This window comes from Melospiza melodia, chromosome 4 (assembly GCF_035770615.1).
Source record: "Melospiza melodia melodia isolate bMelMel2 chromosome 4, bMelMel2.pri, whole genome shotgun sequence".
Taxonomy (NCBI): Eukaryota; Metazoa; Chordata; class Aves; order Passeriformes; family Passerellidae; genus Melospiza; species Melospiza melodia.
The window spans coordinates 55475698-55500083 of record NC_086197.1 but is presented as its reverse complement, the minus strand read 5'-3'; the positions used below and the strand labels follow the sequence as shown (position 1 = coordinate 55500083).

Genomic DNA, 24386 nt, shown 5'->3' with positions numbered 1-24386 from the left:
TGCATGTATGAAATGTCTAATGTCTGCTGCTGAAGAAGAGGCCAAACAGAGTTTTAAAGTGGAAAAAAGTGTTTTCCTGATTGCCTTGATGCTACTTTCAAAAAGGGAAAAAAAAAGGAAAAAAGCAGTAGAGTAAGAAGTTGACTTCCATGACTGGGTTCCTCTGGAGCTCCAGAGGGGATATTGGGGAGGATTATATAGCACCGCCTAAAATATCTGGCTCTGGGGGAGAAATTCATTCTGCTTGGTTCAGCCTTCTGCATGCTTATTGATGGCATCCAAATGATGAACCACAGAGTTTCCTGTTTGTGTAACAGCCTGTATCAGCACAGTACAGAAGAGGTCTTGTAACAGAAGGGGATTGTAACAGAGATGTGTGATTGTGAATATTTTGGCTGTGTTCTTCAGATGTAGTGCTGGTTTGCTACCAAGTACTAATACTGGCCCCACAGAAAATACCTGGAAGCAGGTATTTAAATTATTTTTTTACTTTTTAAAAGTTGAATTTTAAAACTAAAAGGAAAACTTTGACCTTAATGGCAGCTCTAGACAGAGTGTAAGCCAGTGCTCACAGTTGTTTGCCTTCTAAACTTCAAACAAAATTTCCTGGCCTTTCCTGCTGGTAACAGAGATTTTATTCCTGACAACAGCTGCTGCCTATCCGAGCGGCAACCAAGCGAATGTACCAGGAGTGGTTGGAATGTGGAGTATTAAATAACCAGAACAGCCATGGTGGCCCTGTTCTCAGAGCTAACCCAGCTGAGGGAACAGCCCCAGCTGTGGACAGCTGTGCACTTCAGCACAAGGCACCTTTATGCTCCCAGGGAAACCAAGCTGTCCCAGGTCCTCACCAGCTGACACCGAATGGCCACCAAGGTGCTTCCTGGAGAGGCATTTTGACATGAAGAGACTCCCTAAAGCAGCAGTTCAAGCTGAGAAAGCACAGCAGGTAATGCAGGTTTCAGGAAGTTCCCCTGGGTAGCATAAACCCAACAGTACTGCAGGAGTGTGAAAATGTGAATGCTGACCTGTATTTTAGCAGACCTCCCAATTCTGGAAAGTGCCCCGAGGTGGCACTGCTGCCTTGCAGCACAGGGATGCACTTGAGCCTGGGGAGAACAGCTCCTGCTTTTGGGATGCCCACAGTAGTGTCAGTGCAAGAGGCACGAGAGGTCTCTCCCAGACAAGCTGCAGGTAGGAGCAGCTAGGAAACAAGACCAGGGAGAAGCTTGGGCTACAGCAGAACCCAGTGCTGCTACAATGCTAATTGCACACTGCTTCCACCCAGACATGCTTTAGGAAAAATAAAGGTTTGCATTCCTGAAACCCTGGGAGTTCACAGTGTGTCTGACCCCACAGCCGTCCTTTGAGAGCCCTGGGTGTTAGCTCACAGTTCTGCTGCATGGAGGAACAGTTCCTTGGCTTCTGGCACTCAAGCACCCAAATCCAGGAAGGCATCTCTGCTCACCCATCAGCATGCCATGGTAGGCACACTTGGATGTATTCATATTCTGGAGTAAGTGTCCACACATTAACAGATGATAAATGTGTAACCACACCTCAACAAGTCCTATAAATGAGCATAACCCCAAACTCAACTCAAAACTCTGCATCCAAGTGCATACAAAGTAGCTGGGTGCTAAGAAACCGTTTTGGGAGCTTCCCTGCATCTGAGAAAAGAGTTTCCAGAGGTGGGAGCCCATAACCAGGGTCTGATCCAGAAGGCCACAGATTCTGCAGAAATATCAGTGTTGGAGTGAGTGACACATGCAATACCCATCCAAGACTTCCTGACTCGCTGTGTTGCAGAGCCAGCTCACAGAAGCAGAATGGAAACAGCTTTGAGGACTGGTGGACTCAACAAATGTCTCCCCCAGAAAGTAGCTGAGGGTATTTTGGTAAACCTCGTCCGAGGCAGTGGCATAAAGGTGAATTATTAACATTGTTCTGTACATATCCCTGCCACTGAGTGGGAGCAGTAAAATCATAAACCGCAATCAAGAAGAAAACAGAATCCGTGAAGCCACCTGAATGCTTCCTTGTGAGAGGAATCTGGTGAAGAACTGGGAAAAGGGGTTGCATGATATCCTGGAGCAAATTATACTGAGGCAAAAAACAATCAGACGGTAAAAGAAGAATAAATCTCTCCCCAGTTCCAACATAGCTCAGCACACTGAGCACTGTTGGGGGAGAGAATGCAAGCTAATTTTTGAGCAGAAAGCATTGGATGTTCCACATAGGCTGGTTTTGATTTTGGAAAATAATTCAGGAATTATTATAAGATACCGGGAGGTAGGGGGGAGGAGGAGGGGTATGGGGCCGGCTGTCAGCATCAAGCCAGCATAATACAGCGCCGTATGAATGTGGTCTGACCAGATGGTCTAATTAAATCCTAAATGACTCGTGGGGTAAATGGTAGGCGGGTCAAAGCAAAAGCTACTGGCTTTGTGCAGAGGGTATTTTCGCTTCCCCAATGAAAATATTAACAGCATCCCATTGGAAAAGCAAGGTGAGGCACTGACTAGGAAAGTGCGTGCTGCTCCTGTCCCCTTCATTAGGACACAGGAACCCTCAGAGGAGCTGAACTTACCAGGCAGCACAATCCAGGCCCAAAGCTCTCAGTTCCGGGGGGCACTGCAGCAATAACAGCAAATGTGAAGAGACGCGCCACACACCACTGTCCCCCAAGCTCCAGGCTCGAAAATGATTTCAGGAAAGAGCCAAAGCGGGGGAGCCGTTCAAGACCCGCACCTTAGTGCATCCCTGTGAGGGCCGTGGAGGCGCGGGGAGCAGCCGGGGGGTGCCGGGCAGGGCGGCACGTCCCGCCCGTGCGGCCCCAGAGGGCGGGCGGCCGCCATCAGCTCCCGCGGTCCCGCCCCCCGCCCGCAGACCCGGCCGGGATGGCGGCGGCGCGGGGCCGGGTGCTCTGTCTCTTCGACGTGGACGGGACCCTGACGCCGGCCCGGCAGGTAGCGAGGCGCGGGCGCTCGGGGCTCGGGGGGCCAGGCCGGCGAGGCGGAGCTCGTCCCGCCGGCTGCGGCCTCACCCGCTGCTTCCCCGCCAGAAAATCGAGCCGGAGGTGGACGCGTTCCTGAGGGAGCTGCGGGAGAGGGTGCACATCGGCGTGGTGGGAGGCTCCGACTATGCCAAGATAGCCGAGCAGCTGGGGGAAGGGGACGAAGGTGAGCGCGGCGGGCGAGGGCTCCCCGGGGGCGCCTGTGCCCTAAATGCAGCCCCAAGGCTGCCCTTGGAGTGGCCGTGCCCAGGCGGGAGCTGCTGCTTGGCTCCCTCTGCCCGAGTGTGGAGGGCAGGCAGGGATGCTCCGATCCATGCTGTCGGCTGCAATCCAGGGCTGCCGGCTCGATTTGTACGACCTGCCTCACAGCTCTGACAGCTTCACGCCCTGGTGGCAATTTTCGCCTCCCTGCTGCTCCGTGGTGGGGTCCCCTCAGGTTCCTCCTCAGGTTCCCCTCAGGGTCCCCCTCATGGTCCTCACGTTCCGATGCGGGCATGGGGTAGAGTAAGGAGTGGGAGGGCAAGGAGGCAGCTCCTGCCTCCTCCACCGTGTTCTCCTTCTCCGGCATGGATGACAAGCGTCCCTGGGCTCCAAGCTCTGCCTCCCACTCCGTTAGTGCAGGGAGGCCGAGAAATTCCCGGCTGAGGCTGATTGCTGAGTCGCCAGTGCTGCGTGTCTGGGTGGCAGGGGGGGCTGGAGTTAGATAACCAGTAACCACATCACCCCAGCAGCCTGGCCGTGGGGAGGGCACAGCAGAGAGCGGAGTAGCACGTATGTAGTTGAAAGCCAAACATTTGTGAGCCTTTATCTTCGCCCTGCAACTGATTCAGCCCGTGACCTCAGTCAGGTCGTTTCCCCCTGCATGCGTCACCTCCCCACCCGTGAGCAGAAGATAATCTCCTCATCCACTCTGCGGAAAGCAACGAGCGTAGGATGGCCAGTGGCCCTTTGCAGAGCACGGGAGCTGTGGAAAGCACAGTACTAAGGAAGCAAGAAGATGGCTCACTCAGTCCTGATCCCAGTCCTTTTTGCCCCTTTTCCCCAGCAGTAGTAATGTTTCCTCTTTTTTTCCTCCCCTCTCAGTCATTGATAAATTTGACTACGTCTTCGCAGAGAACGGCACAGTGCAATACAAGAATGGGCAGCTGGTGTCCAAGCAGGTGAGTCCAGCTCCCTTTGCAGCCATGGCTCCCCTGCCCTGTGCACCCTGGGGAGCAGCACCTGCCCTGCCCAGGCAGATGGGCAGCCTCTTCTCCCCAGTTGTTGCCTCTTCCAGGTGGGCTTCATGGGAAGTCAGGCATTGTCACTTGCCCTTCTCTTTCTTCAGGCCATTCAGGACCACTTGGGGGAGGAGCTGCTGCAGGATCTGATCAACTTCTGTCTCAACTACATGGCACTGCTGAAGCTGCCCAAGAAACGGTAATGGCTCAAGTGTACACGAGTGGAAGTCATGACACTGATTTCCATGGAGCTGAGCTCCAGATCTCTCCTAAACAGAGCTGATTTACAGAGTTTGTCTTGCTCCAGGTTTTATCTTAGCATCCAGAGGCATTGTGTAGGATCACTGTCTCCCTGAGCTGGGCACCTTGGGCAAATAATGGAGGAGTGTGTTTGTTCTGAAGAGTCTGCACTATGTTTTAGCATAGTGCCTGCTCTTTTGCCCCTTGGATTTTCCTCCCTGGGAAGCAGGGTGCAGCCACTGTGTGTATCTCATTTAGGACAATGGTACCAGCTTGTTACTGGTCAGGACATCAGGCATCACTGGTAGTATATGCTTCCAACCAGGCAAACAGTGGATCTTAAGATGGGAAGTCCAGCCCCTGAGCACACGTTTTCACACTGTTTCTCACCCAGTGTTGCTGGCTGGCCCTGCTGTGCTCTCTACCCTCTGTTGCTCACTGCTCTTCCCCTTAAGACCCAGCAGCCAGAGGGTGAGCTGCGTTGGTACACCTCTGCTGAAGGAAAACCAGGCCACTACCAGGACAAGAAAGGGTTGTCTTCCATTGGATCAGCTCACTCTGTTAGCACAGAAAGAGAGAATTGATGTCATGAAGGTGGAAGGGGGAGCAGGAGTTAAACCAGCCTGGTTGCAGGGTCAAACCTCACCTCAGACCACAGTGTCAAGAACATGTGAGCCACCCAGGGCTGTTGGGAGCAGCAGCTCTGCCCTCCCCTTGCCATGGCTGATTTTTTTCCTGCTCTCCCCCTGTGTTTGTACAGTGAACACAAGCAGGTGACATTATTCCTGTAGAAGTTGCTAAACTGTGATCCAGATAGTTGTTTGTTATGAGTCACCACGTGGCAGTACAAGGACCAGTGAGGGGGGTCAGGACTGCTGGCAGTCGACTGCTGCCCCCGAAAGCACGGGCTGGGACCCAGAGCTCTCAAGGCTGTTGGCTTGCCTCATTGCTGTCTGGTTACCCAACAGCCTTGGTGGAGTTTCAGCTCCCAAGGAGAGCTCGGTGGATTTAGCTTTATGGGATTTCTAGCAAAGCAAGGACTTTAACCCGCATCTCCTGAGTCCTGGCCTGGGGTGTGAGCCACCAAACCCTTGGTGCCACAGAGATGCTGCTCCTGGGCTGCAGGCATGGCTGCCTGTGTGTCCATTCCATGATGTTCCTCACTGTCAGGAGATGGGAGGGGGAGAGCTTTTCCTCCAGACTCGGGGTGGAGGCTCTGTTTATCACAGAGAAATAGCAGGCAGGGCTGGGAGGGACAATAAGCTCAGGGGTCCTCAGCTGGACAGGGGAGGGGATCTCCTCTCCAGCACAAGAATTTCACACTGACAGGGCTGCCATACCCTGTTGCTTCTACCCCACCAGTGCTGGCACAGCTGACCCTTTGACAAGCAAACAGAAGTAGCTGGGTTTTTACCAGAGATGAAAGAAGGGAGCAGGTTTCTGCCAGCTCAGTGCTTTCAACCACCCCACTGAGGAAGCAGCTGAGAAGTGAGCCCAGGACAAGGTGAGGGTGGCAAGCAGGAACTGGATCCTGTCTGTGCAGGCTTAGATAAGAGCTGCAGTCAAAGGTGCAAGAGGGCCAAGAGGGAGGTACAAAGACTCTGATTTGTGTCCCTTGAGGAGGCACTGATTGCTCCTCTGCCTGCTGCTGGACTTCAACAGCGAGTCACACTGCCCTGGGCCATCCCAGTGCCCCAAGGTACTGCCAGCTTCACCCAGCTCACACAGCATTTCCTAAGAGCCTCATGGGGTAGAGGTGCCACAGCCTCATCAGGCAGCTGGTCCAGGCCAGTCAATAGCTGTCCTTGCAGTTATCACAACATTAGAAAATGTTATCTGTCATCTCCCCTAAGCTCATTGCTTCCAGCCTATCCCCAGGGCATGGACATGGAGAGACTGTTTATTTCTCTTCTCTCACAGTCTCTTTTATAAAACTTTGAGCTCCCTGGGACCTTAAGCAGTTGTTGGTGCCTGACCCATGCCTGTTGTGAAGCACTCAGGAGCGGGCACGGCTTCTCTCCTCGTGCATGTTCTTGCAGAGCCTCACTGAGCCGCCATTCTCCTGGAAAGGAGAATGTTGTTTTTCCCCCCTGCCCCAGTGACCTTGTGCCCTTGCCCACCCGCAGAGGGACCTTCATTGAGTTTCGCAATGGGATGTTGAACATCTCCCCCATCGGTCGCAGCTGCACCCCGGAGGAGCGAATCGAGTTCTCCGAGCTGGACAAGGTACAAGGGCCAGGCCTGGGCCCAGCCTCCCCTTGGCTGGTTTGGCACCACCCCAGATCTCAGGTGTTACGTGCTCCCCCCCTTCCCGAGGAGAAGGGTGGGTTCAGCTTCAAGCTGTGCATATGCAACAAGGGGGAGACAGGACTGGGAGCCAGGAAACCCAAGGGAAGACGCAGATGGATGGAAGAAACTTGATTTTATTAGGGACCACCAATACAAGAGGGTGGCCAGCAGGATTCTCTGTGCTGTGGGAGAGCCCCAGGGAATGATGCAGTTATTTAACAGCCTGTTTCCTCATTTACAGTACCCAGAGATGGCCCAGCAGCTGTATTTTCTCTCCCACTTCCCCAGCCCAAAAGAGGTGGAACTAATGGGCTTTCCAAACTGCGAGGGCCATGGCAGATCTGCTGGGCTGATGTCTCTAGAAGACTTGGCCCTTTCTCATACCAGTTTCTGCCTGGGGAGGCTTTCTTGGGGTTGAGGGATCAGCTGGTCTTGGCAAGACCTTTTAAGCAAAGCTGGAGGGTTTGGGTTATGAACTGGGCTGTGGGAAACTGAAGCAGTTGCATTTTATTGCCAGGGAAGATCTGGGATCCGCTTCTCCCGGTGGAGTGAGCTCGTGGCCTGCTTGGACACTGGGCAGGACTGGTGGAAGCTGACTAAATGGCATGGCACTGGGGCCCAGTGCAGCTGGGGAGGGAGCAGAGCTGCCCAGCAGACAGGTTATGGTGATTTCTGGGAGACTGTCAACATGTAATTATTCAAACCCTCTTCCTTTCCCTCCTTGTCCTTCGCAGAAGGAGCGGATTCGGGAGAAGTTCGTGGCAGCCCTGCAGAGGGAATTTGCTGGCAAAGGCCTGCGCTTCTCTCGAGGTGAGCAGGGAGGGCTTCCTTGGCTTTGCCTTTATCATGTTTCCCATAAAATTCTGTGAAGGGGAGCAGAAATCCCAGCTGTTCCCTCTGAGTGTCTGCAAACCCTGGGAAGAGCAGCAGGAGATTTTAGTCCTGGAGAGCTGCCACAGGGGAGTCACGTTTGCATCCATGACGTCTGCATCCATGCAGAGAGTAAGCCATACTGCAGGCTTCCCTCCCTGGGAATTAGCCAGCCAGCCAGGTTTCCATCCTGTGGCATTATCCCTGCCTTAATCTCAGCCAGTGGAGCCCACTGCTGCCCAGGGGATCTGTTCTGGCTCGAGCATCAGCTGCAGGGCAGCCAGCAGAGCCCCGGGCACATGCAGTCTTCTCTAGCAATAGGACAGGAGACAATGCATGTGTTGGCTCTGGGGTTTTTTTGGGACAGTTAGTTGCAAGGGAAACATCTTTCTTCCTGGAGGGAGAGCTGACAAGGAGTAAGGAGATTGCAGCTCCCTGCCATGGGCTTTTGTAGGGCCGCTGCTTGGGCTGGCTCTGACAGCCAGCTTACCCAAGGTGCAGAGCTGAAGGAGGGGCTTGAGCAATCCTGGGTGTCTGGCCAGGATAAGGAGAAAAATGAGGGTGTGTAAGTTGTGGGGGTGATGCTGGAAGAGGATCCTCTGCAGGGGTGTGAGATAGGAAGGTTCCACGTGGCACCCAGCCAAAGGGCAAGGGGGGTGAGGCTGAGGCAGTGGGTGACACCCAGGCCCTCTGATCCTCCAAGAGCTTTTCTCTAAGAGCTTTCACTTGCCTGCAGCATCCTGACAGGGACATCCCGTGCTGCCCACAGCACTGGCACACACCATTTGTCAGAGCAGGGAAAGACGAGGTCCCTGCTGCTGTGTGCCCTCAGGCACAGGGTGTGAGAGCTGGACAATGGGCCTTTCTCCCTGGGCTTTGGGAAGCTGCCACAAAGAGCCCAGGCCTGTTGTATAAAGGGGAGCTGTGGGGCCCCTGCTCCTCCACAAAGAAAATGTGGGGTGTCTCAGGTCAGGCATGTGAAAAAAGGGCATACAGAAATGTAGCTGTTCTGCCAGGCTGGCTCCATGTGCCTTTGGCTGTGGAGGATTCAAGGCCCAGGTGGGAGGTCTCCCTGCAGCCCCCCAGGCCCCTGCTCTCCCTAGGAGAGTAACAGTGCTGGCTGGTTCCCACCACCTCTTCACTCTTTGATTTCTTGCCTGCTCCAGCTGGCATCAGGAGCCCCTTCCTGCTGCCCAGCTCTGTTTAGAGGGCTAGAATGCAGTGAAAGGCAGTGGTTTTTACAGGTAAATGGCTCTGGATGGAAAAAAAGAGGATGTCACCAAGTTTAGCTCCTGCTCTGATCCTGCTGCAAGCCTGCCCTGAGTTCATAGGGCACTTGCTCCCATCCTTATCACAGTGTCCTGTCCAGTTTCTCTGCTGCAAGGTGGTTGTATAGGCTCTATCTCCACCTTCTCAGGTTCCAAGGAGGCTTGGTTCAGGATCCCCAAACCAACAGGGACGCTCCAAACAGCCAGGAAGGGGAGGTGCATGGCATCAGGGCTTGCATGTTTGAGCAACCTGGGGTGTCAGTGCCTCTTCTTTAGCAGGAACTGACCCTGTGATTATCTGTCCTCACCCCGTTCCTTAGAGAGGTAGGATTATCATTTAAGAAGGAGGGTGTGAAACTCCAGGATTTCTCATGGATACTCCAGTAGGTTGCCTGGAGAAGACAAGCTGACTGGCAGGAGGTCACACATTCCAGCTCAAATCCCTGTTCCTCTGGCTCTGAGTGAGACTTAAGCATGCATGTGCCCTAAGTTGCAGGCTTTATTGTGGGAAGAGCTTGTCTCCTGTCTTGGTGCTGGGACAAGGGTCTCTCTGCAGCCTCAGGGGACACAATGGGGACCTGAGAGGATGGGGAAGGTGCTGCCTCCAAGCACCCCCAAAAAGCAGCAAAGTGCTGGGGTAAACTCTGCCTGGTCTAAGAGCAAGGGCTGGGAAGTTTGTTAACCCTTGGTGGCCTGTGGGTGTCCTTGTCCACATACATGTTCTCTGGGAAAGCTCCCTTGCCACTCTGTGTTGGTCACATGTGACTTGGTGCCTCTCCAGGTGCTGGCAACCTTCACTAGCTCTTGTGTCAAGAGGTCACAGGTCAGGGTTGTGCCCTGAGTATGTCCATGGGTAGGTGGTACCTCCATGGTGGTACCTCCACAGCAAGGTCCTTGGTCAGTGTGCAGAGACAGCCTGCAGGAGACCCCAGTCCCTGCACAGTTAAGGAGCATTAGAAGAGTTTTAGAAGGGCCAGTGATGTCTAGCAGAAGCCTAGGAGAGAGTTTGGTGCCAGTCTCCAAGGTCATTGTCCCCTGTTGGGACACAGAATGTGCTGGTGCTATCTGCAAGGCATGAGCCAAAATCTCTCCCCCCCAAAAGATGCCTCTCTTGGGAAGAACCCTCTGGTTCCTGCTTGCCTGCAGGGAAGCTGTGCTAATGTCACCCCAGCCATGCTGATGTCACTGCAGCCTGTTGTCACAGGAACAGCCTCTGCCACTGTCCCAGCCATGTGCCAAGAGGAACACCAAGGCAGAGCTGCTGTTTGGGGTGGGGGCTCCCCCCAGACCTCCGGCCCCTTCCCATCCTCCCACCCATCCCCGGGTGGGGGGACACCCTGCCAGCTCCCAGCAGCGTTCCTGATGCCCTCCCTTCCCCTGGCAGGTGGCATGATCAGCTTTGATGTGTTCCCAGAGGGCTGGGACAAGCGCTACTGCCTCAATGTGCTCGATGATGAGAGGTTTGACACCATCCACTTCTTTGGGAACGAGACAACCCCTGTGAGTATGCCCCACTCACCCCACACATGGCTGCTTTCTCTCCTGCTGCTCCATCATGGGTCCTGTGGGTCCCATGGTCCCACTGGGGACAACACAGACCTTTAGTGGTGTGAGGGGGGAAGATGCTGCCCTGTGCTGTGGGGTGCTCTCATGATGGCTCTGCTGGCTCATGGGGAAATCACTTGGATTCACTGTGCTGGGAATCAAGTCCATCTCAGCATTCCTTGCCCCAGCACCCTAGGGAGAACAGCAGCCACTGCCGTGGCCTGCATGACCCAGAACACAAGCTCCCAGCACTTAGGAGAGGACTCCTCAACAGCAGGAACAGCTTCACCTTCCCTTCAGAGCAGTGGAGGATGATGCTTCCTTACTGCTGTAGATCAGCTTGGTCATCCACTCAGCTCTTCCCAGATGCTGGCAGCCTCTGCTCCCCAGATGTGCCCATCCTACCTTCTGCTAGCCCCTCCACAGGCAGAGTGGACCTTGCCCATCTTTTCTGTGCTCCTCCCCTGGCACTGAAGAGGGAGGCAAGAGGGAGGGAGCAGAGCTCCCAGCCCAGCCTCTTCTGCCCCCCTGGGCCAGCAAAGCCCTGCCTGCCCCTGCCCACCAAGCCCCTGCCTGCTCAGCCTCTGGCTCCCAGCCCAGCTTCCCACAGGACAGAGCAAAATGTGGATTCATGGATGAGGTTGTTCTGGCCAGACCCTGCTAATGCTGTCCCTATTTTCTATTCCCCTGCAGGGAGGGAATGATTATGAAATCTATGACGATCCCCGCACTGTAGGACACAGTGTCCAGTCCCCCCAGGACACGGTGCAGCGATGCCGCGAAATCTTCTTTCCAGAAAGAGCCAACGAGTGCTGACTGCCCGCTCCCTGCAGCCCTGCCCCAGTCCCACCCTCTCCCCCCACCTGGAAAAGCACCTTCATTTGAGGAATCTGCTCAGGGTAGACCAAAAATCCACTTGACAGAGCTGGTCCGGATGTGACACGTGAGTGTGGGTGGGTGGCAGGAGGGGCCTTGGCTGAGCAGCCCCTCAGCGCTGCCCGTGTGTGGCTGGGGTCATGGCACCAGACCCTCCTCGCCTCCAGAGAAACCCCTCTCTTGACAGTTCAGCTGTGGTGGGCGGTGATGCAGAGCTCTTGTGGTCAGAAAGCATTTGAAAGGGCCAAAGAGTGAGTGTGTGTCTGTCCTGCACTCCCTCTCCTCTTCTCTCCTTTTCCACTCACTTTCTCGTAACACTTGTGCATGAGGGAGCGTGTGGCTCACCTTTCTGTCCCCCTTGCACCTTGGCCAGAGAGGCTGGGGCTGCTGAAGCTCAAGGCATTCACCAGAACTGCTCTGAGGCAGGAGGCCAGGAAGGCTGTTTGCTCCAAGCCTGTGGTAGGAAGGAGTAGCTGGGATCCCAGCTTTGTTGCACTGTTGTGCTTTCTGATGGACAGGTTACCGTGTCCTTCCCCTCAGTGCCACAGTGTGCCAGTCCCTCCCTGGAGATGACCTGGGAACGATGGATTTAACATGGCTGGGCTGCTGCTCTGAGCTTTGCTTGGGTGCATAAAGAAACCAATTCTTCTCTTTAGCTTACAGGAAACACCCAGGGTTTATTATCTGTATTATTCTATATTTTCAAGTCAGACCTTGTCTGGCACAGCTGGAGGATCCTGGCACTTCATGCTATGGAACAGTTTGTGGTAGAAGGATTTCCAGTGGTCTTCCCACTCCTGTATCCATTGGGCATCACAGAATCACAGAATTGTTAGGGTTGCAAGGGACCTCTGGAAATCATAGTCCAACCCTCCTGCCAAGGCAGGGTCACCTTGAGAAGGTGACAGGAATGTGTCCAGGTGGGTTTTGAATGGCTCCAGCAGGGGAGACTCCCCAGTCTCCCTGGGCAGCCTGTTCCAGTTCTTCCTCATGTTGAAGTGGAGCCTCGTGTTTTAGTTTATGGCCATTGCTCATCATCCTCTTGGTGAACACCACCAAAGAGAATCTGGCACCATGCTCTTGGCATCTGCCTTTGAGATGTTTATATGCATTAATGAGATCCTCTCAGTCTTCTCTTCTCTGGACTGAACAGGCCCAGCTCCCACAGTCTCTCCTCATAAGAGAGATGTGTCCTTATAAAACCTTACCCAGGGCATTCACAGCAGACCAAGTCCCCTTCCCTCCCCAGTTCTCAGCTTTCCATCCTGCTGCCAGAGGCATTTCCAGCAGGGCCCAGCACCAGCCATACCTGGTTCACAGAGCTGCTGGAGGTCCCTGCTCAGCAGTGCTCTCCAAGCCTGCTCTTCCCCCATCTCATCCCACACACACAGTTAACAGGCTCACCTTTAGGGAGACAGGATGTCCAGTGCACTTGTCCTATGTCCTCTTCCTCTCCCTGATCTTGTAGGGTGCAAGCCCACATCTCTCCTTCAGCCTTTGACCTTCTCCCTCACGTTGTCCTTTTATTCCTGGCACTTGCACTGTGGTGTGTGGCCACAATGGTGACACTTTGTCACAGCTTGGTGCTCAAAAGGAGCTCAGGGATCCCCTTCAGGGAGATGTCCTGCTTGGAGCTCCCCAAGGTACACAGATCTGGTGTTTGTGGACCTGGAGGATGTTGGAGCAAACCCTCCCCCACTGTTTCCCAGGAGCCTTTCTTACCCCATCCCTGCTGGTTGCGGCACTGCCCTGTCTCTTAGTCCTGTGTTCTCCCCCTTTTCTTCTGTTCCCAGTTCCCTCATGATGGTTCTCCATTTTCCACTGGCAGCTGGACTGCAGAGAGGAGTTTCTCAGCTGGCTACTGCCACCTGCCAAGGCACCACCATCCTCCTCAGGCGAGAGACACTGGTGCTTCTAGACCAGGGAGGGCTGGGTCCCCACATTGCCTTGGGCAGAGTCCCTGGTGGCCCTTGGCACTGCTGCCTGGCCCCAGGAGCAGGGATACTGCATGACCAGTGCTGGTGGGGTGCTGTCTCCTCCACCTGACTGCACCTCCTAACTACAACACATCAGATCTCTGGTGCAGCACATTTGCATGAGCACAGCAGTCTGCCAGCATCCAGAAATCCCCAGCAAATCCACAAACTCCTCTTTCTACCCAGGGAAGATTTCTGTGTGGGAGAAGAGGACCTGTTGGAGAAGCTTGTATGCAGGATACCCTTTTCACAGGTCATCTGTTTTGGCCCTCCACTGCAACCTTCATGGAGGAATTGTGTTTTGTGATTCCTTCCTCTCTGTTTCACTGTGGATGAGGTTATGTGTGAGTCTGGGGGAGTTTGTTTTTCCTGTGAGTGTATTGACAGCCAGCAGGACCTCTAGTGAGCTTAATGCTGAGTGAAGAGCAGGGTCTGGCCCTGACGGCGTGGGGCACTCTGGTGGCCTTGGGGGCTGAGGTGACTTGCACCTTAGAAGGGAAAGGCATTTCATGCCCTGAGGCCCCTTTGCCATGGTGCTCCTCTCCTGGTGGGTGCCCACAGCCTCAGTGGGGGTTTCTCCCCATGGATGTGAGCAAGCAGATGTGGCAGGCCCCATGCCAGGAACTGTCTTGGTGTGTGGATCCATATCAGTGTGAGATGGGCAGCTCCTGTCTGGCTGATGACAACTGTTAAATGAGAAATATATTTAAATACATAGATATGTATATTAAAAAGTTAAAATCAATCCTATTAAAGCCACAACACGCAGCAGCTGGAGGCAGTGTGTGCTTTGTGCCGGGCTGTGCTGGGTGAAGGGCAGCCACACAACACGCAAGACACACTTCAAAGTCCCCACTGCAATGGGGGCCAGCCCCACTCCTGGTCACCCCTCAGGTGAGCAGCAGCCTCCTGTCCCAGGCCCACAGTGTGGAGCATCTCCAGCCCCCTGGGGGACACACGGTGGGGGAGTCCTTTCTGATGTCTGGATCAATTCCTGGGTGCTACAGGTGCTTTACCTGGGAGAGTCACTGTGACACATGCACACAGCACAAAGAGCCAGGATGGGCAGGGCTCATGGGAAAGTCACTTTTAATGGTTTATTGCCAATGTTACAAAGGTTGACACATGGTCAGACAGGCGGGAACCACACCAGAGTTGTAAAAACACCAACAAGTCTAGGGTTTTAGTTTATTTCAAAAAAAAAAAATCCAACAGTTTGCCTTGGCCAAGCTGACTGCATGTCCTGGGCATGCCTGGAGCCTGAGCCACAGTTGCCACAGCCCCTGGGAGAGCCAGGCTTTGGGTTGGCAGTGAGATGGGCCGGAGGGTTCTGGGGCAATTCCCACACCAGCATGGTCCTCCTGAATCCACAGGGCCCAGCTGTCCTGCGTGGCACCAGCCTCGCTCTGCTCCTCTCCCCGCTTCGCCCTGTTGGCAACAGCAGCAGCAAGAAAGGTGGCAAACACCCCTCTCCATCCATGCTGAGCACCAGCAGTGCCAGCAGCTCCTGCTGGCATGGTGCTCTGGGAGCTGCCTGTCCCCTCCTGCCCTGCTTGGGAGGACCTTCTGGGACCCCACTGTTCCCAGCCCTGCTGTGAACCCCTGAAGATGCTGGTAATTCCTGGAGCATCAGCACTGTTTCCCTGGGGTGAGCTCTTGAGCCCAGTGCACGTTGTCCCTGTCCCAGTGCCCTCTGCCCTGTCGCTCCCTGGGGCTGTGGGAGCCCACCTGGCCAGGGTATGGCAGAAAAGACCAAAACCAAAGTTTGTGCTTTGTATACAAGACCCTGCCTACACTGAGGGGCTGGGGAGGAGGTGGCTGTGCTCGCCCCATGGCTGAGGCTGCTCAGACCCCTCAGCCCCTCACCGCCCCAGCAAGCTACAGACATGCACACACACACACACACGCATGGGAAGGGGGTCCCCAGGGGGCTGGGGGGCAAGAGAAGGAGGAGAAAGTGCCCGTCTCCCCAAAACCATGTCAGCACTGAGCCAAGAAAAGTGCATTACTGCCCAGCAGCAGCAGGGAGCACAGAGGTGCCAAGTGCCCCCTGCCCTGTGCCCAGGTGCAGCCCCCCAGGCACGGCACCGAGTGCCCTGGGTGCCCTGCCAGCAGCTGTCTGCCTCTTAAAACCAAATTTTTACTTTCTGTAAACCAGTCTCCTCCCTGTGGCACCGCTAACCTGAGATCTTGTGATGGAGGGATGTGGCTCAGGTGGGTGCTGTGAGCTGCCAGCGATGGGGATGGGTCTCAGCCACCCAGACCCCGCACAGTGATATGCCACCCCACAGCACCCTGTTTTGTCCCTGCTCCAGGGCATGTCCCACTGCTGCCGTCCCACTGTGGACTGAGTGGGGCGCCCATCTTGCCAGAGTGGAGTTCAGGAGGGTGAGCTGAGCCACCCAGCCTCTCCCCACCCCCTCCTGCTCTCGGCACCTGCTTCAGCCCAGTAGAGCTGGAGGGCTGGGGCCAGGACTGGCTCCTCTATTCCCCGTGGCCTCAGGAGCAAGGAATGGAACATGGGGCTCGGTGCTGCCCCTGGAGCTGGGGGACAGTCAGGGAGGGCTCTGCTTCCCCTGTCCCCCTCGACAGACACTTACAAACACACACAGAGAAAGGAAACCGTAACCTTATAAAAGACACTGAACGCAAACGCCTGCACGTTTGGGGGCAGCCCCGGCCCCGCCGCCGCCTCGGCTGCCCCCACGCCCCTTGGGAGCGGCTGGGCAGGCTTGCTCCACGGGGCTGAGCGGCTGGCAGCCCCCCGGGCGCCTAGGAGCCGATGATCTGGCCAGACCATGTCTCGTGCTTCGTGTGGGGCGCCAGGTTGGTGAGGACCACCTCCACTGCCTGGAACTTCTGGTTCTTGGGAGGGATGGGGCACACCTTGTACGTCACCTCGTCCCCCTCCACTGGGACGTACTCTCCCTCGATGCTGCAGGAGAGGAAAGGACAGGTGATGGTGGTGGTGCCCCAGCCAAGAGAGGGAGCCCTGTCCCAGACCACCCAGAATGAAGGAAGGCACCTGACCCACCAGTGGTGCCTTGGAAAAGAAAGCCCATTGATGATGGAAGGTACAGGACAAGCAGAGACCCATGTCCACCCCATGGAGACATCCACACCCCAGCCCACAAGTCTCCAGCTCCATGCTGATGGCATGGCTTCCCTGGGGCCTTCCAGCACCGCACAGCCCTGGGACTTACTCAGACACATGCACGAAAATGTCCTCAGTGCCATTCTCTGGGGTGATAAACCCGTGGCCCTGGGAGCGAGAGAACTGCTTGCAGACACCCTTGAAGATGGGGCCAGCAGAGGCACGTGCTGTCCTACAGAAGGAAAGGGAAGATTTTTCACTGGTGGCCCTTGCCCAGGTGGAGGCACAGGGAGAGATTTTTGCTATGAACACGATGGTTCCAGGCCGAGTGCAGGGCACCCACCCGCAGCACTCTGGGCAGGGCTGTGCAGCAATGTCGGGCACCAGGTGACAAAGCGCTCCGGGTGCAGAGGGTCCTGCAGGCACTGCAGGTGACTAACGGGACAGTCCCAAACCCAGCAGGTACTTACGCCGAGTAGGTCCTGGTCCTCTTGGTGGGGAGGGGGCTGGGCAGGTCCCGTAGCAGGAGGTTGCCCCGCTCCCAGATGCGGCTGCCCTCCCGCTGGAAGGGGAAGGTGGGCCACACCGGCGACTTGGGCGAGTGCAGGGGTGGCACTGCCGGCGGGGCGCTGGGCTCCGATGACATGGCGGGGTCGCTGGGCTCCTCCGTCTTGGGATCGGGCGGGTGGGCAGCAGGAGAAAGGATGCCCAGGAGTGTGGGCCTGCTGCTGGTGACCTGGGGAGCAAAAGGGCTGGAGTTACAGGGCCTTCTGTGAGGCTTTTGGCACAAGTGGAATTGTCCCTCAGCTCCCAGCCATTTATGGGAGCACGGAGCTCCCACACGCTGCCAGCCCTCAGTGTTGGACACTAACCCAACCTCCAGCACTGGGAATTGCCCCAGGAAGCCCGTCCCAACTTGAAGTCATCTGGGATGTTCCAGAAAATCAATCCCAAGGGAAGAACCTGGTTTGTTCAACCTTTCAGTTGCCAGGATAATCCCACATATTTGAGGTGAAGTCAGTAAAAAGCACACCCTGGGAAAAGAAGCAGTGGGGCATGGGCTGCCACAGGCAGGGACCATTTTGGGAAGGATCCCCATGCAGTGCCAGCATGCCTGGGCTTCCAGTCCCAGGCTCTGAGAACATCCCCCATCTGCTGATTTAAAAAGTGAAGAAAAGAGGCTGAGACAACAGGTCAGTACGTCAAGGTCAGGGTCTGAGGTCTTCTCAGCACAGGAGGTTGCTTCAGCCTCACAGGATTTACGGGACAACCCCAATCCCAGCCAGCAGCTGCTGCCCATCCAGACACATTCCTACAGAACGAAGGAACACCAGGAGACTGTTGGTGAGGCTGCCAGCAGCCCTCGTGTCCCTCAGGCACCTCAGCCCAGCCACTACACAAGCACAACCTCCTGCTGCTGCCATCATCAGGCTCCAGTTTCTGAAGGCATCATGCCATTTGCAAGGAGTTAAAGCCCTAAGGGGCAGAAACCCTGCAGACAGAGCAATCACAATTGTGGGCACTCTTGTCCTTACTGAAGCACCCCAGCATGAAATTGGAGGGGCTGTGCATTTTCCAGTCTCCCAGATGTTCTGATGTGTGATCAGGACTGCAGCTGCTTGCTGAGAAAAGCCTTGCTCTGTTGATTTTCATTCCAATCAGTTGCTGCATCTGACGCTGGTGCCTCTGTCCCAGGGTGCCCCACGCCAGGGGTTGCTTGAGGGCACCTCTCTTTGGGTGCACTGGGTGGGGGCTCACCCATTTCCATTGCTCCTCAGGAGTTTCCATCACTTGGAACTGAGGAGCCCAATATCCCATGGATCCCATCCCCTTCCCCAGCACCCCCATCTGCACTTTTGCACCCCACTGGGGCATGCAGCATCTTTTAGGACAACACCTGCACACACCAGGAAACACAGAGAATATTTAATTTCTTTTCTGACTCACTGTGGCCTTTTGAGACACAAAGGCCCTGGGGGGATGCACAAAAGGGGGTCACCTCCACTCTGAAATTAGCAGGCATCAAGGACATGGGAAAAGATTTCTAGAGCAGCTGAAGTGTCAAGGAGGCACCAGGCAATTCCTGTTCCCCTCACCCACCTCCACCTTCTTCCTCTGCCAGGGGCTGTGCCTGCCACTGGGCCCCCACGGCTGCCAGTCCAGCTTGGATTGCCCCCACATGGGCAGCCCTCAGCCAGCCTCCTGACAGCTGCTCCCTCTCAGCCCTGCAGAGCTTCTCTCCCCGGCCCAGGCAGTAAAGGCCACACTAGAGTCCAAGGCAGAAGCCACCCACGTTCCTCCTGCCCTCTGAGACAACTTCCAGTTGTGGCTGCAGACCTCTCCAAACTGTCTTTCCCTTTGCTGGCTCCCCACCCATCCCCACACCAAACCTTTCCTGTGCTTCAGTGGCTCCTCTCCTCCATGCAGCAACTGGAGCATGCACATCTGCCTTTGCTTCCATCCCACCCCACACAGGGGCTGCTCGGCTCCTGCTTCCATGCCCAGGTTCAGCATCTACTTCCCCCAAACCCTGGCTCAGCATCTCCTTGTCCCATTCCCAGGCTCAGGCTCACATCTCCTTCCTCCATGCCTAAGGAGCTCAGCAAGGCTCAGGGAGCACCCAAGTGAGACATCCCAAAGCCAGACCAGTCCTTAAACTGCTTCACAGTTCCCATCTGTGCCCGCATTTGACCTCCCTGCCTGTGCTGGTGAGCAGCCTGGCCACTTTAGAGCACTTTAGAAGTGATGCGATTCCCATGCATTTCTGCAGCATTTGTCACCTTCCCAGGAGGTGTCAGGATTGGAGGAGTGGGATGATTTGAGAGAAATAGCTCTCAGTTCTCTGCCACATCATGAAGCTGTCACTCTGAAAATGGCCTCACCACGGTGGTGCACCTCCTCTGTGTGGCTTTCTCTGACAGAGGAGCCCTTTCTGTTCCCCCACCAGTTTAGGGACAATGGAGGGTATGTAACCTGAATAAGGATGCTTGGAGCAAACTATTAGTATGCTGAGGGAGTTGGTTGGCATCCACAAGAGGCTGGAAAGATGGAAGTTTCCCAGAGGCAAAATTAAAATAAGAGGCAAGGGGGTGTGCAGGAGGGGGAGCTTGCAGGGACAAAATGGTGTGCTCTGATGAAGTGGCAACCAAGAAGGGGTTTGCCCCAGGTTCACCTGTGGGACCAGCCCAGGCCCAGGTGCCCTGGAAGGCTCCCTGTTTTGGGGGATGAGTGGTGAAGAACAAGAGCAGTGCTGAGGAGGCAGACAGTCTGCTCCTGAGAGCTGAGGGCAGCAGCTCAGGGTGCCTTCCTGGGCTGCTCTTTGTCCCCAGGAGCTGAGCTTGCTCCTTGTGGGAGAGCAAGCGAGGTGCAATCCCCCACAGGCACTCTAAGGTCTCTCTGGATGGCCCAGGGGGATGCTGGGGGGCAGCTCACTGGGATAAACACAGGCACAGGGCACAGCAAGGCTGTAGGATCCCCATCCTTGGTGGATGCACTGCCTGGACATGTCACAGAGCTGCCTGCTCTATCTCCTGCTTGGAACAGGGGCTGGAGCAGAGATCCCTGTCCTGGAGCCAGGCTGAGGCTGTCTCGCTCAGCCAGCAGCACTCAGCCCCTCTTCAGCACCAGGATCAAGCATCCCAGATTTGTTGGTCAGCCTTGGTGCCCAGCAGCTCAATTCCTGGCTTTGGTGGTGCTGGTGAAGCTGAGGCCGTGTAGGAGCTTTGGCGCATGGGGGTCTCCAGGGCTGTATCCTACCTCCCACTTCATTTAAATCCCTGCTGCAAACAAAGGGACCGAGGAAATTAAACTCAGGGCAGAAGCAGGCTGAAAGAAGAGTGAGGACACGAGCATATCTTCACCAGTGTCTCCTCCCCTCCCAGCCCAGATGCAGACCAGGGAAAACGTCTGCTGTCCTCCTTCCCTCCCTGCTCTCCACCCCACCATCCTCTCCCCAACCATTTCTCCACAATGCAGCCCCAGCAGGGGACAAGGAGGGAGTACCTCGGCACGAGAGGCATTTTCACCCTCTCCTCAATCTCCTGTGGCCACAGTAATCTCTGCTGAGGATGAGAGCATCTCTCCCCACCTCAGGTCTCTCCCGGCCTGGCTGACAGCACCCCATGACACTCTGTCCACCCCACGCACGTATGCAGTGCAGGGACGGAATCCGGGTCACTTGAGGAAGCAAGCAGAGAGGCGGCAGCAGCCCGGCTCTGCCGCGGGGCACGGGAAGCCTTTCCAGAGTAACCACCCTCCCCTGCCACTGCCGGACTCCCCCTCGCTCCTCCCCATCTCCTCCTGGTGGCTTTGCTCCGAGGGTCTCCCGGGGTGACAGTCCTCCGAGCCAAGGAGGAAAGTGGCTGCAAGCCCAGGGCTTCCTAAAAGGATGCTCTTTATAAAAAAACACCTCCTTCCCTGCTCACCTCCTCTCCTCCGCCCCCAAAAAACCATCTCAAAGCCAAACCCCAGAGCCCTCTGGTGACAGGGTCTTCTTTGGCAGCAGAAGGCAGCTTAGCTTTTATATTTTTGGGAGGGCAGGCTCCTGAGCAAGAGGAGCTGACAGTCAGGAGCCCTTGCAGGCGGAGGCAGGAAACCCAGGCCAATTAAGGCAGACAGGCAGTAGACACATCAGCTTTTATCTCGAGATCCAAGTACCCCATTCATCAGCAGCGACTGAAAGGTCTGCGGTTTATCAAATAAAATCACTGTCTCTCTCCCCTTCTTTAAAGCCAAACACATTGACTTGGGTGCTGGCTGTGACCTTGTTTAACTAAACAGCCTTTCAAGGCCCGCTAGAAGGGGGGAAAGAGCCTTTTGAAGAGGCAGCAGCCTCTATCTGCCACTCCCCGTTCATTAGTGGCAGCGAAAAAAGCCCCCTCACGCTGCCTCGCCCGGGCGGGGGAATACATATTTAATTAGCTTCATCGCCCTGGCGAGCCGGCCCTCCCGAGCGGCGTTTCTTTGTGTTCCTTCCCGTCCGCGGGCACCCCCGGCATGCCCGGGGTGATGGACTGGCGGGTGGGTGGCCGCTTTGCCGGCGGCCCTCACGCTCCGGCTCTGGACGTGACCCTTCGGCGGCCACACCGTCGCCTTTATGGGCAGCTCCTTTCACGACGCCGCTTCTCTTTGTGAACCCCCAGCTCGGATGCTGCCTGCATCTTTGTGAACCCCCAGCTCCGATGCTGCCTGCCACCACGCTTGGCTCTCCCGAGTGCCACTGCTCCCCCCGCCCCAGCCAAGGAGCTGCAGGTTATTTTCCCTCGGCTGCCTTTTGCAGCAATCTCCTGCACGGGCTCTTCCATGCCACTCTCCATCACGTTTTCTCCATCCCTTGCGACTGCCAGTGGCCTCAGTTCAGGAGTCAGGTTTACTACCCCTCTAAACCCACCCCAGCAGAAAAAAGGTCTCTGTATGTCAAAGAGACACCCCATCTCCACAGCCAGCTGCCAGCAGCCATCTCCTCACCCCTTGTGTGGAGCACAGAAAGCAATGCTCTGGCCCGTTGCCATTCTCGGGGAGGCTGATGCCCCCCCAGACTCAGCTTGTCTAGACACAGGCTGAAACAGAGAAGAGCTACACCCCTCCAGACGCACGAGCGCGTCCCCAGAGCTCAATGCAAGAACAAAAATCCTATTTTTCTACTGCTGGGCATATTCACCTGCCGAGGGACACAACAACAACACGGTGGCCAGCAGATCTCCCAGGGGGGCTGCCATGAAGGGCAGGAACCAGCTGAGGAACCACGATGGCTCCAGGCAGGGTTTCTGTGAGCAGGGCCACTGCAACGCTGGCTGGGCTATGTTTCTCCATCCTTCCTTCCTCGGAGAAGGCTCACAGCCTTGGTGTCTGGCAGATTTTTATAAATGCTGTCTCTGTCTGATGCTAATGAAAGCCTCTAAGCTCCCCCACTCCCCTTTTCTGGTCACCAGATCATGTTAAGAGTTAAATACCAAGCAAAGCCATTTTCTCACCTATCCTGCCTATTACAAACCCCTTTTACAAGACAAATTACTATATGAAAAATAAAATTAGGCGGTTTTTGGGCAATGCACACTGACAGCATCCCCTCCCCAGCTAAGCCAATCACATTCCCAACTTCAGAGATCTTTGCTGAGATAGTCTCGCCTACGATACAGCCTGCTTAGCGCTAAAATATGAATGTCACCTTTATGGATTGATTATAAAAAGCTCCCTTAGTCAGTGCTGGGCTGCCCAGTTCTCAGAGAGGCCATGAGGGAAAGCAAGCAGGCTGACAAATGCAAAGGAGAAGCAAAGGGAGAAACCATCATGGAGGCTTGATTTACCTTTAAAGCATGTATGCATAATCATCATTCCCAAATACCAAATTTGTGAGATTTATTTACTTTCTTGTGATGGTTTTATGTTTTTTAATTAGCATAGTATCTGTTCAAAGACATGGCACAGACATCTTCGTCTGTGTCCTTCCTTCCTCCTTTGTGGATCTAACTTGCCATCGTCAGGAATACTGCTGCCAGTCCAAAGAAATCCCAATTCCAGCCCCCATAACTATCAGCCTACTTTGATAAGTCAGATTTTTCACAAATTGCCTCCCGCTCACCCGGCAATCCGAGAGCCGGATCCCAGCTGAGCTCAGCCCTCCGTGGCAAAGCCCTGGATTATTTGCCCCCAAGCCAAAGCAGACGTGCAACATTGCCGCCGCCACCCCCAGGGGAGTTATTGTTCCTGAGGCTGGTGGGGAATAACCAAACCGGAGGAGGGAAGTCACGCTTCATCCTCGCACCTCTCCACCGTCAAAAGGAAAGAGCAGGTTCCAAAGAAAAAGGTGGTCCGTGAAGCTTAATCTCCGGCTAAAATAGCCCTGGCGCGCTGCATGGCCATTGTGCGTGCCCTTACCCACCTCCTTAGCAGCGACGGGCTCCCTGGAGCTGCGCTCTGCAGAGCATCGGGGCTCGGAGGGGCCGCACGCTGCTCCGCTGCCGAGCGAGGAGCAGCGGTGTCGCCTGCAGCCCGGCTCCGGGGGCTGTCTCGGCTGCCTGCCTGCCGGCTGACGGGTCTGCGCTGTCTGATGTGCGGATGGATGATGTGCGCCTCGAACACACACGCACCCGCACGCCTTCCCCTGACGTCAGGGCCGGGCCAGGGGGAGCGGGCAGGTGGGAGGGATCAGCCCGGTCAATTCTGAGCGAGCTGGGCTTAAAGGAGAAAGTCTGCATGGGGGGCCGGCGGTGACGAGGGTCGGCCCCGGGGGGCTGCATCGCTCCGGTTGCGCACAGTGACGCACGCCAGTGGCACAGCCGGACGCAGTGGGGCCGCCCCACGGGCTGTAGGGACAGCAGGATGGGGTGTGCAGTGCAGGCAGGGATGCAGACAGGGTCCCTCACAATGGGTGAAACTCTCCCCTGTCACCCCAAGTCCCACTCGTGCCCTGCAGCCGCTCTTCCCGCCTGCCCAAGCACCCCTGGGTACTACAGTAGGAGAGAACAAGAGGCACATGCCACAAGCCCCTCTTACTGCCCCATTCCCTCGGGGCCCACAGTCAGCCATCACAAACCCACGTGCTTTCCAAGGGTCTCATTTCTATCAGTGCACTGTGCCAAAAGATCTTTCCTTTCTGTTCTCCCTCGTGCATGTGTGACCGTGCTCAGGGGAGCCACCTCTGCGGGCAGAGGCCATGCCCTAAATCCGCCTGAGAATTTCTCTGGTCGGGGTGTGGGGCAGTGGGACAGGGCAGAATCGTTTGCTGAGTCCATTGGGGAATAGGGCGAGGAGTAATGGGGTTTAAATTACAAAGAGCAAGATTGATGTTGGACATTAGAAAACACTTTCTAACAGAACAGACAGTTAATTACTCAAGTAGATTGCCGGGCCAAGCAGCAGGGTCTCCATCACTGCAGGCTGGTAAGAACAGGCTGGGCAGGCATAACTCAGGGGCGATTTAGATGATATCAGCCCCATTTTGGAGTAGAAAGGTAGTCAATATCAGCACTTTACCAAGCAAGTCCCTGTGAT

General features: G+C 55.6%; 2 protein-coding genes across 2 annotated transcripts; one reads left to right on the top strand and one right to left on the bottom strand.

The window, feature by feature from the left end:
- The first annotated feature begins 2862 nt into the window (after positions 1 to 2862).
- Positions 2863 to 14071, top strand: PMM1 (phosphomannomutase 1). Its single transcript, XM_063154630.1, has 8 exons — positions 2863 to 2969; positions 3065 to 3182; positions 4100 to 4176; positions 4344 to 4435; positions 6603 to 6702; positions 7500 to 7575; positions 10288 to 10403; positions 11142 to 14071. Exons 1-8 carry the CDS (start codon positions 2901 to 2903, stop codon positions 11262 to 11264), a joined length of 771 nt encoding a protein of 256 aa, XP_063010700.1. The 5' UTR covers positions 2863 to 2900; the 3' UTR covers positions 11265 to 14071.
- A 301-nt stretch (positions 14072 to 14372) lies between these two features.
- CSDC2 (cold shock domain containing C2) lies at positions 14373 to 23489 on the bottom strand. The gene is made up of 4 exons (XM_063154629.1): positions 23275 to 23489; positions 16865 to 17130; positions 16504 to 16626; positions 14373 to 16235 (listed from the first exon to the last, which is right to left on the bottom strand). Exons 2-4 carry the CDS (start codon positions 17038 to 17040, stop codon positions 16073 to 16075), a joined length of 462 nt encoding a protein of 153 aa, XP_063010699.1. The 5' UTR covers positions 17041 to 17130; positions 23275 to 23489; the 3' UTR covers positions 14373 to 16072.
- Positions 23490 to 24386: the final 897 nt, after the last annotated feature.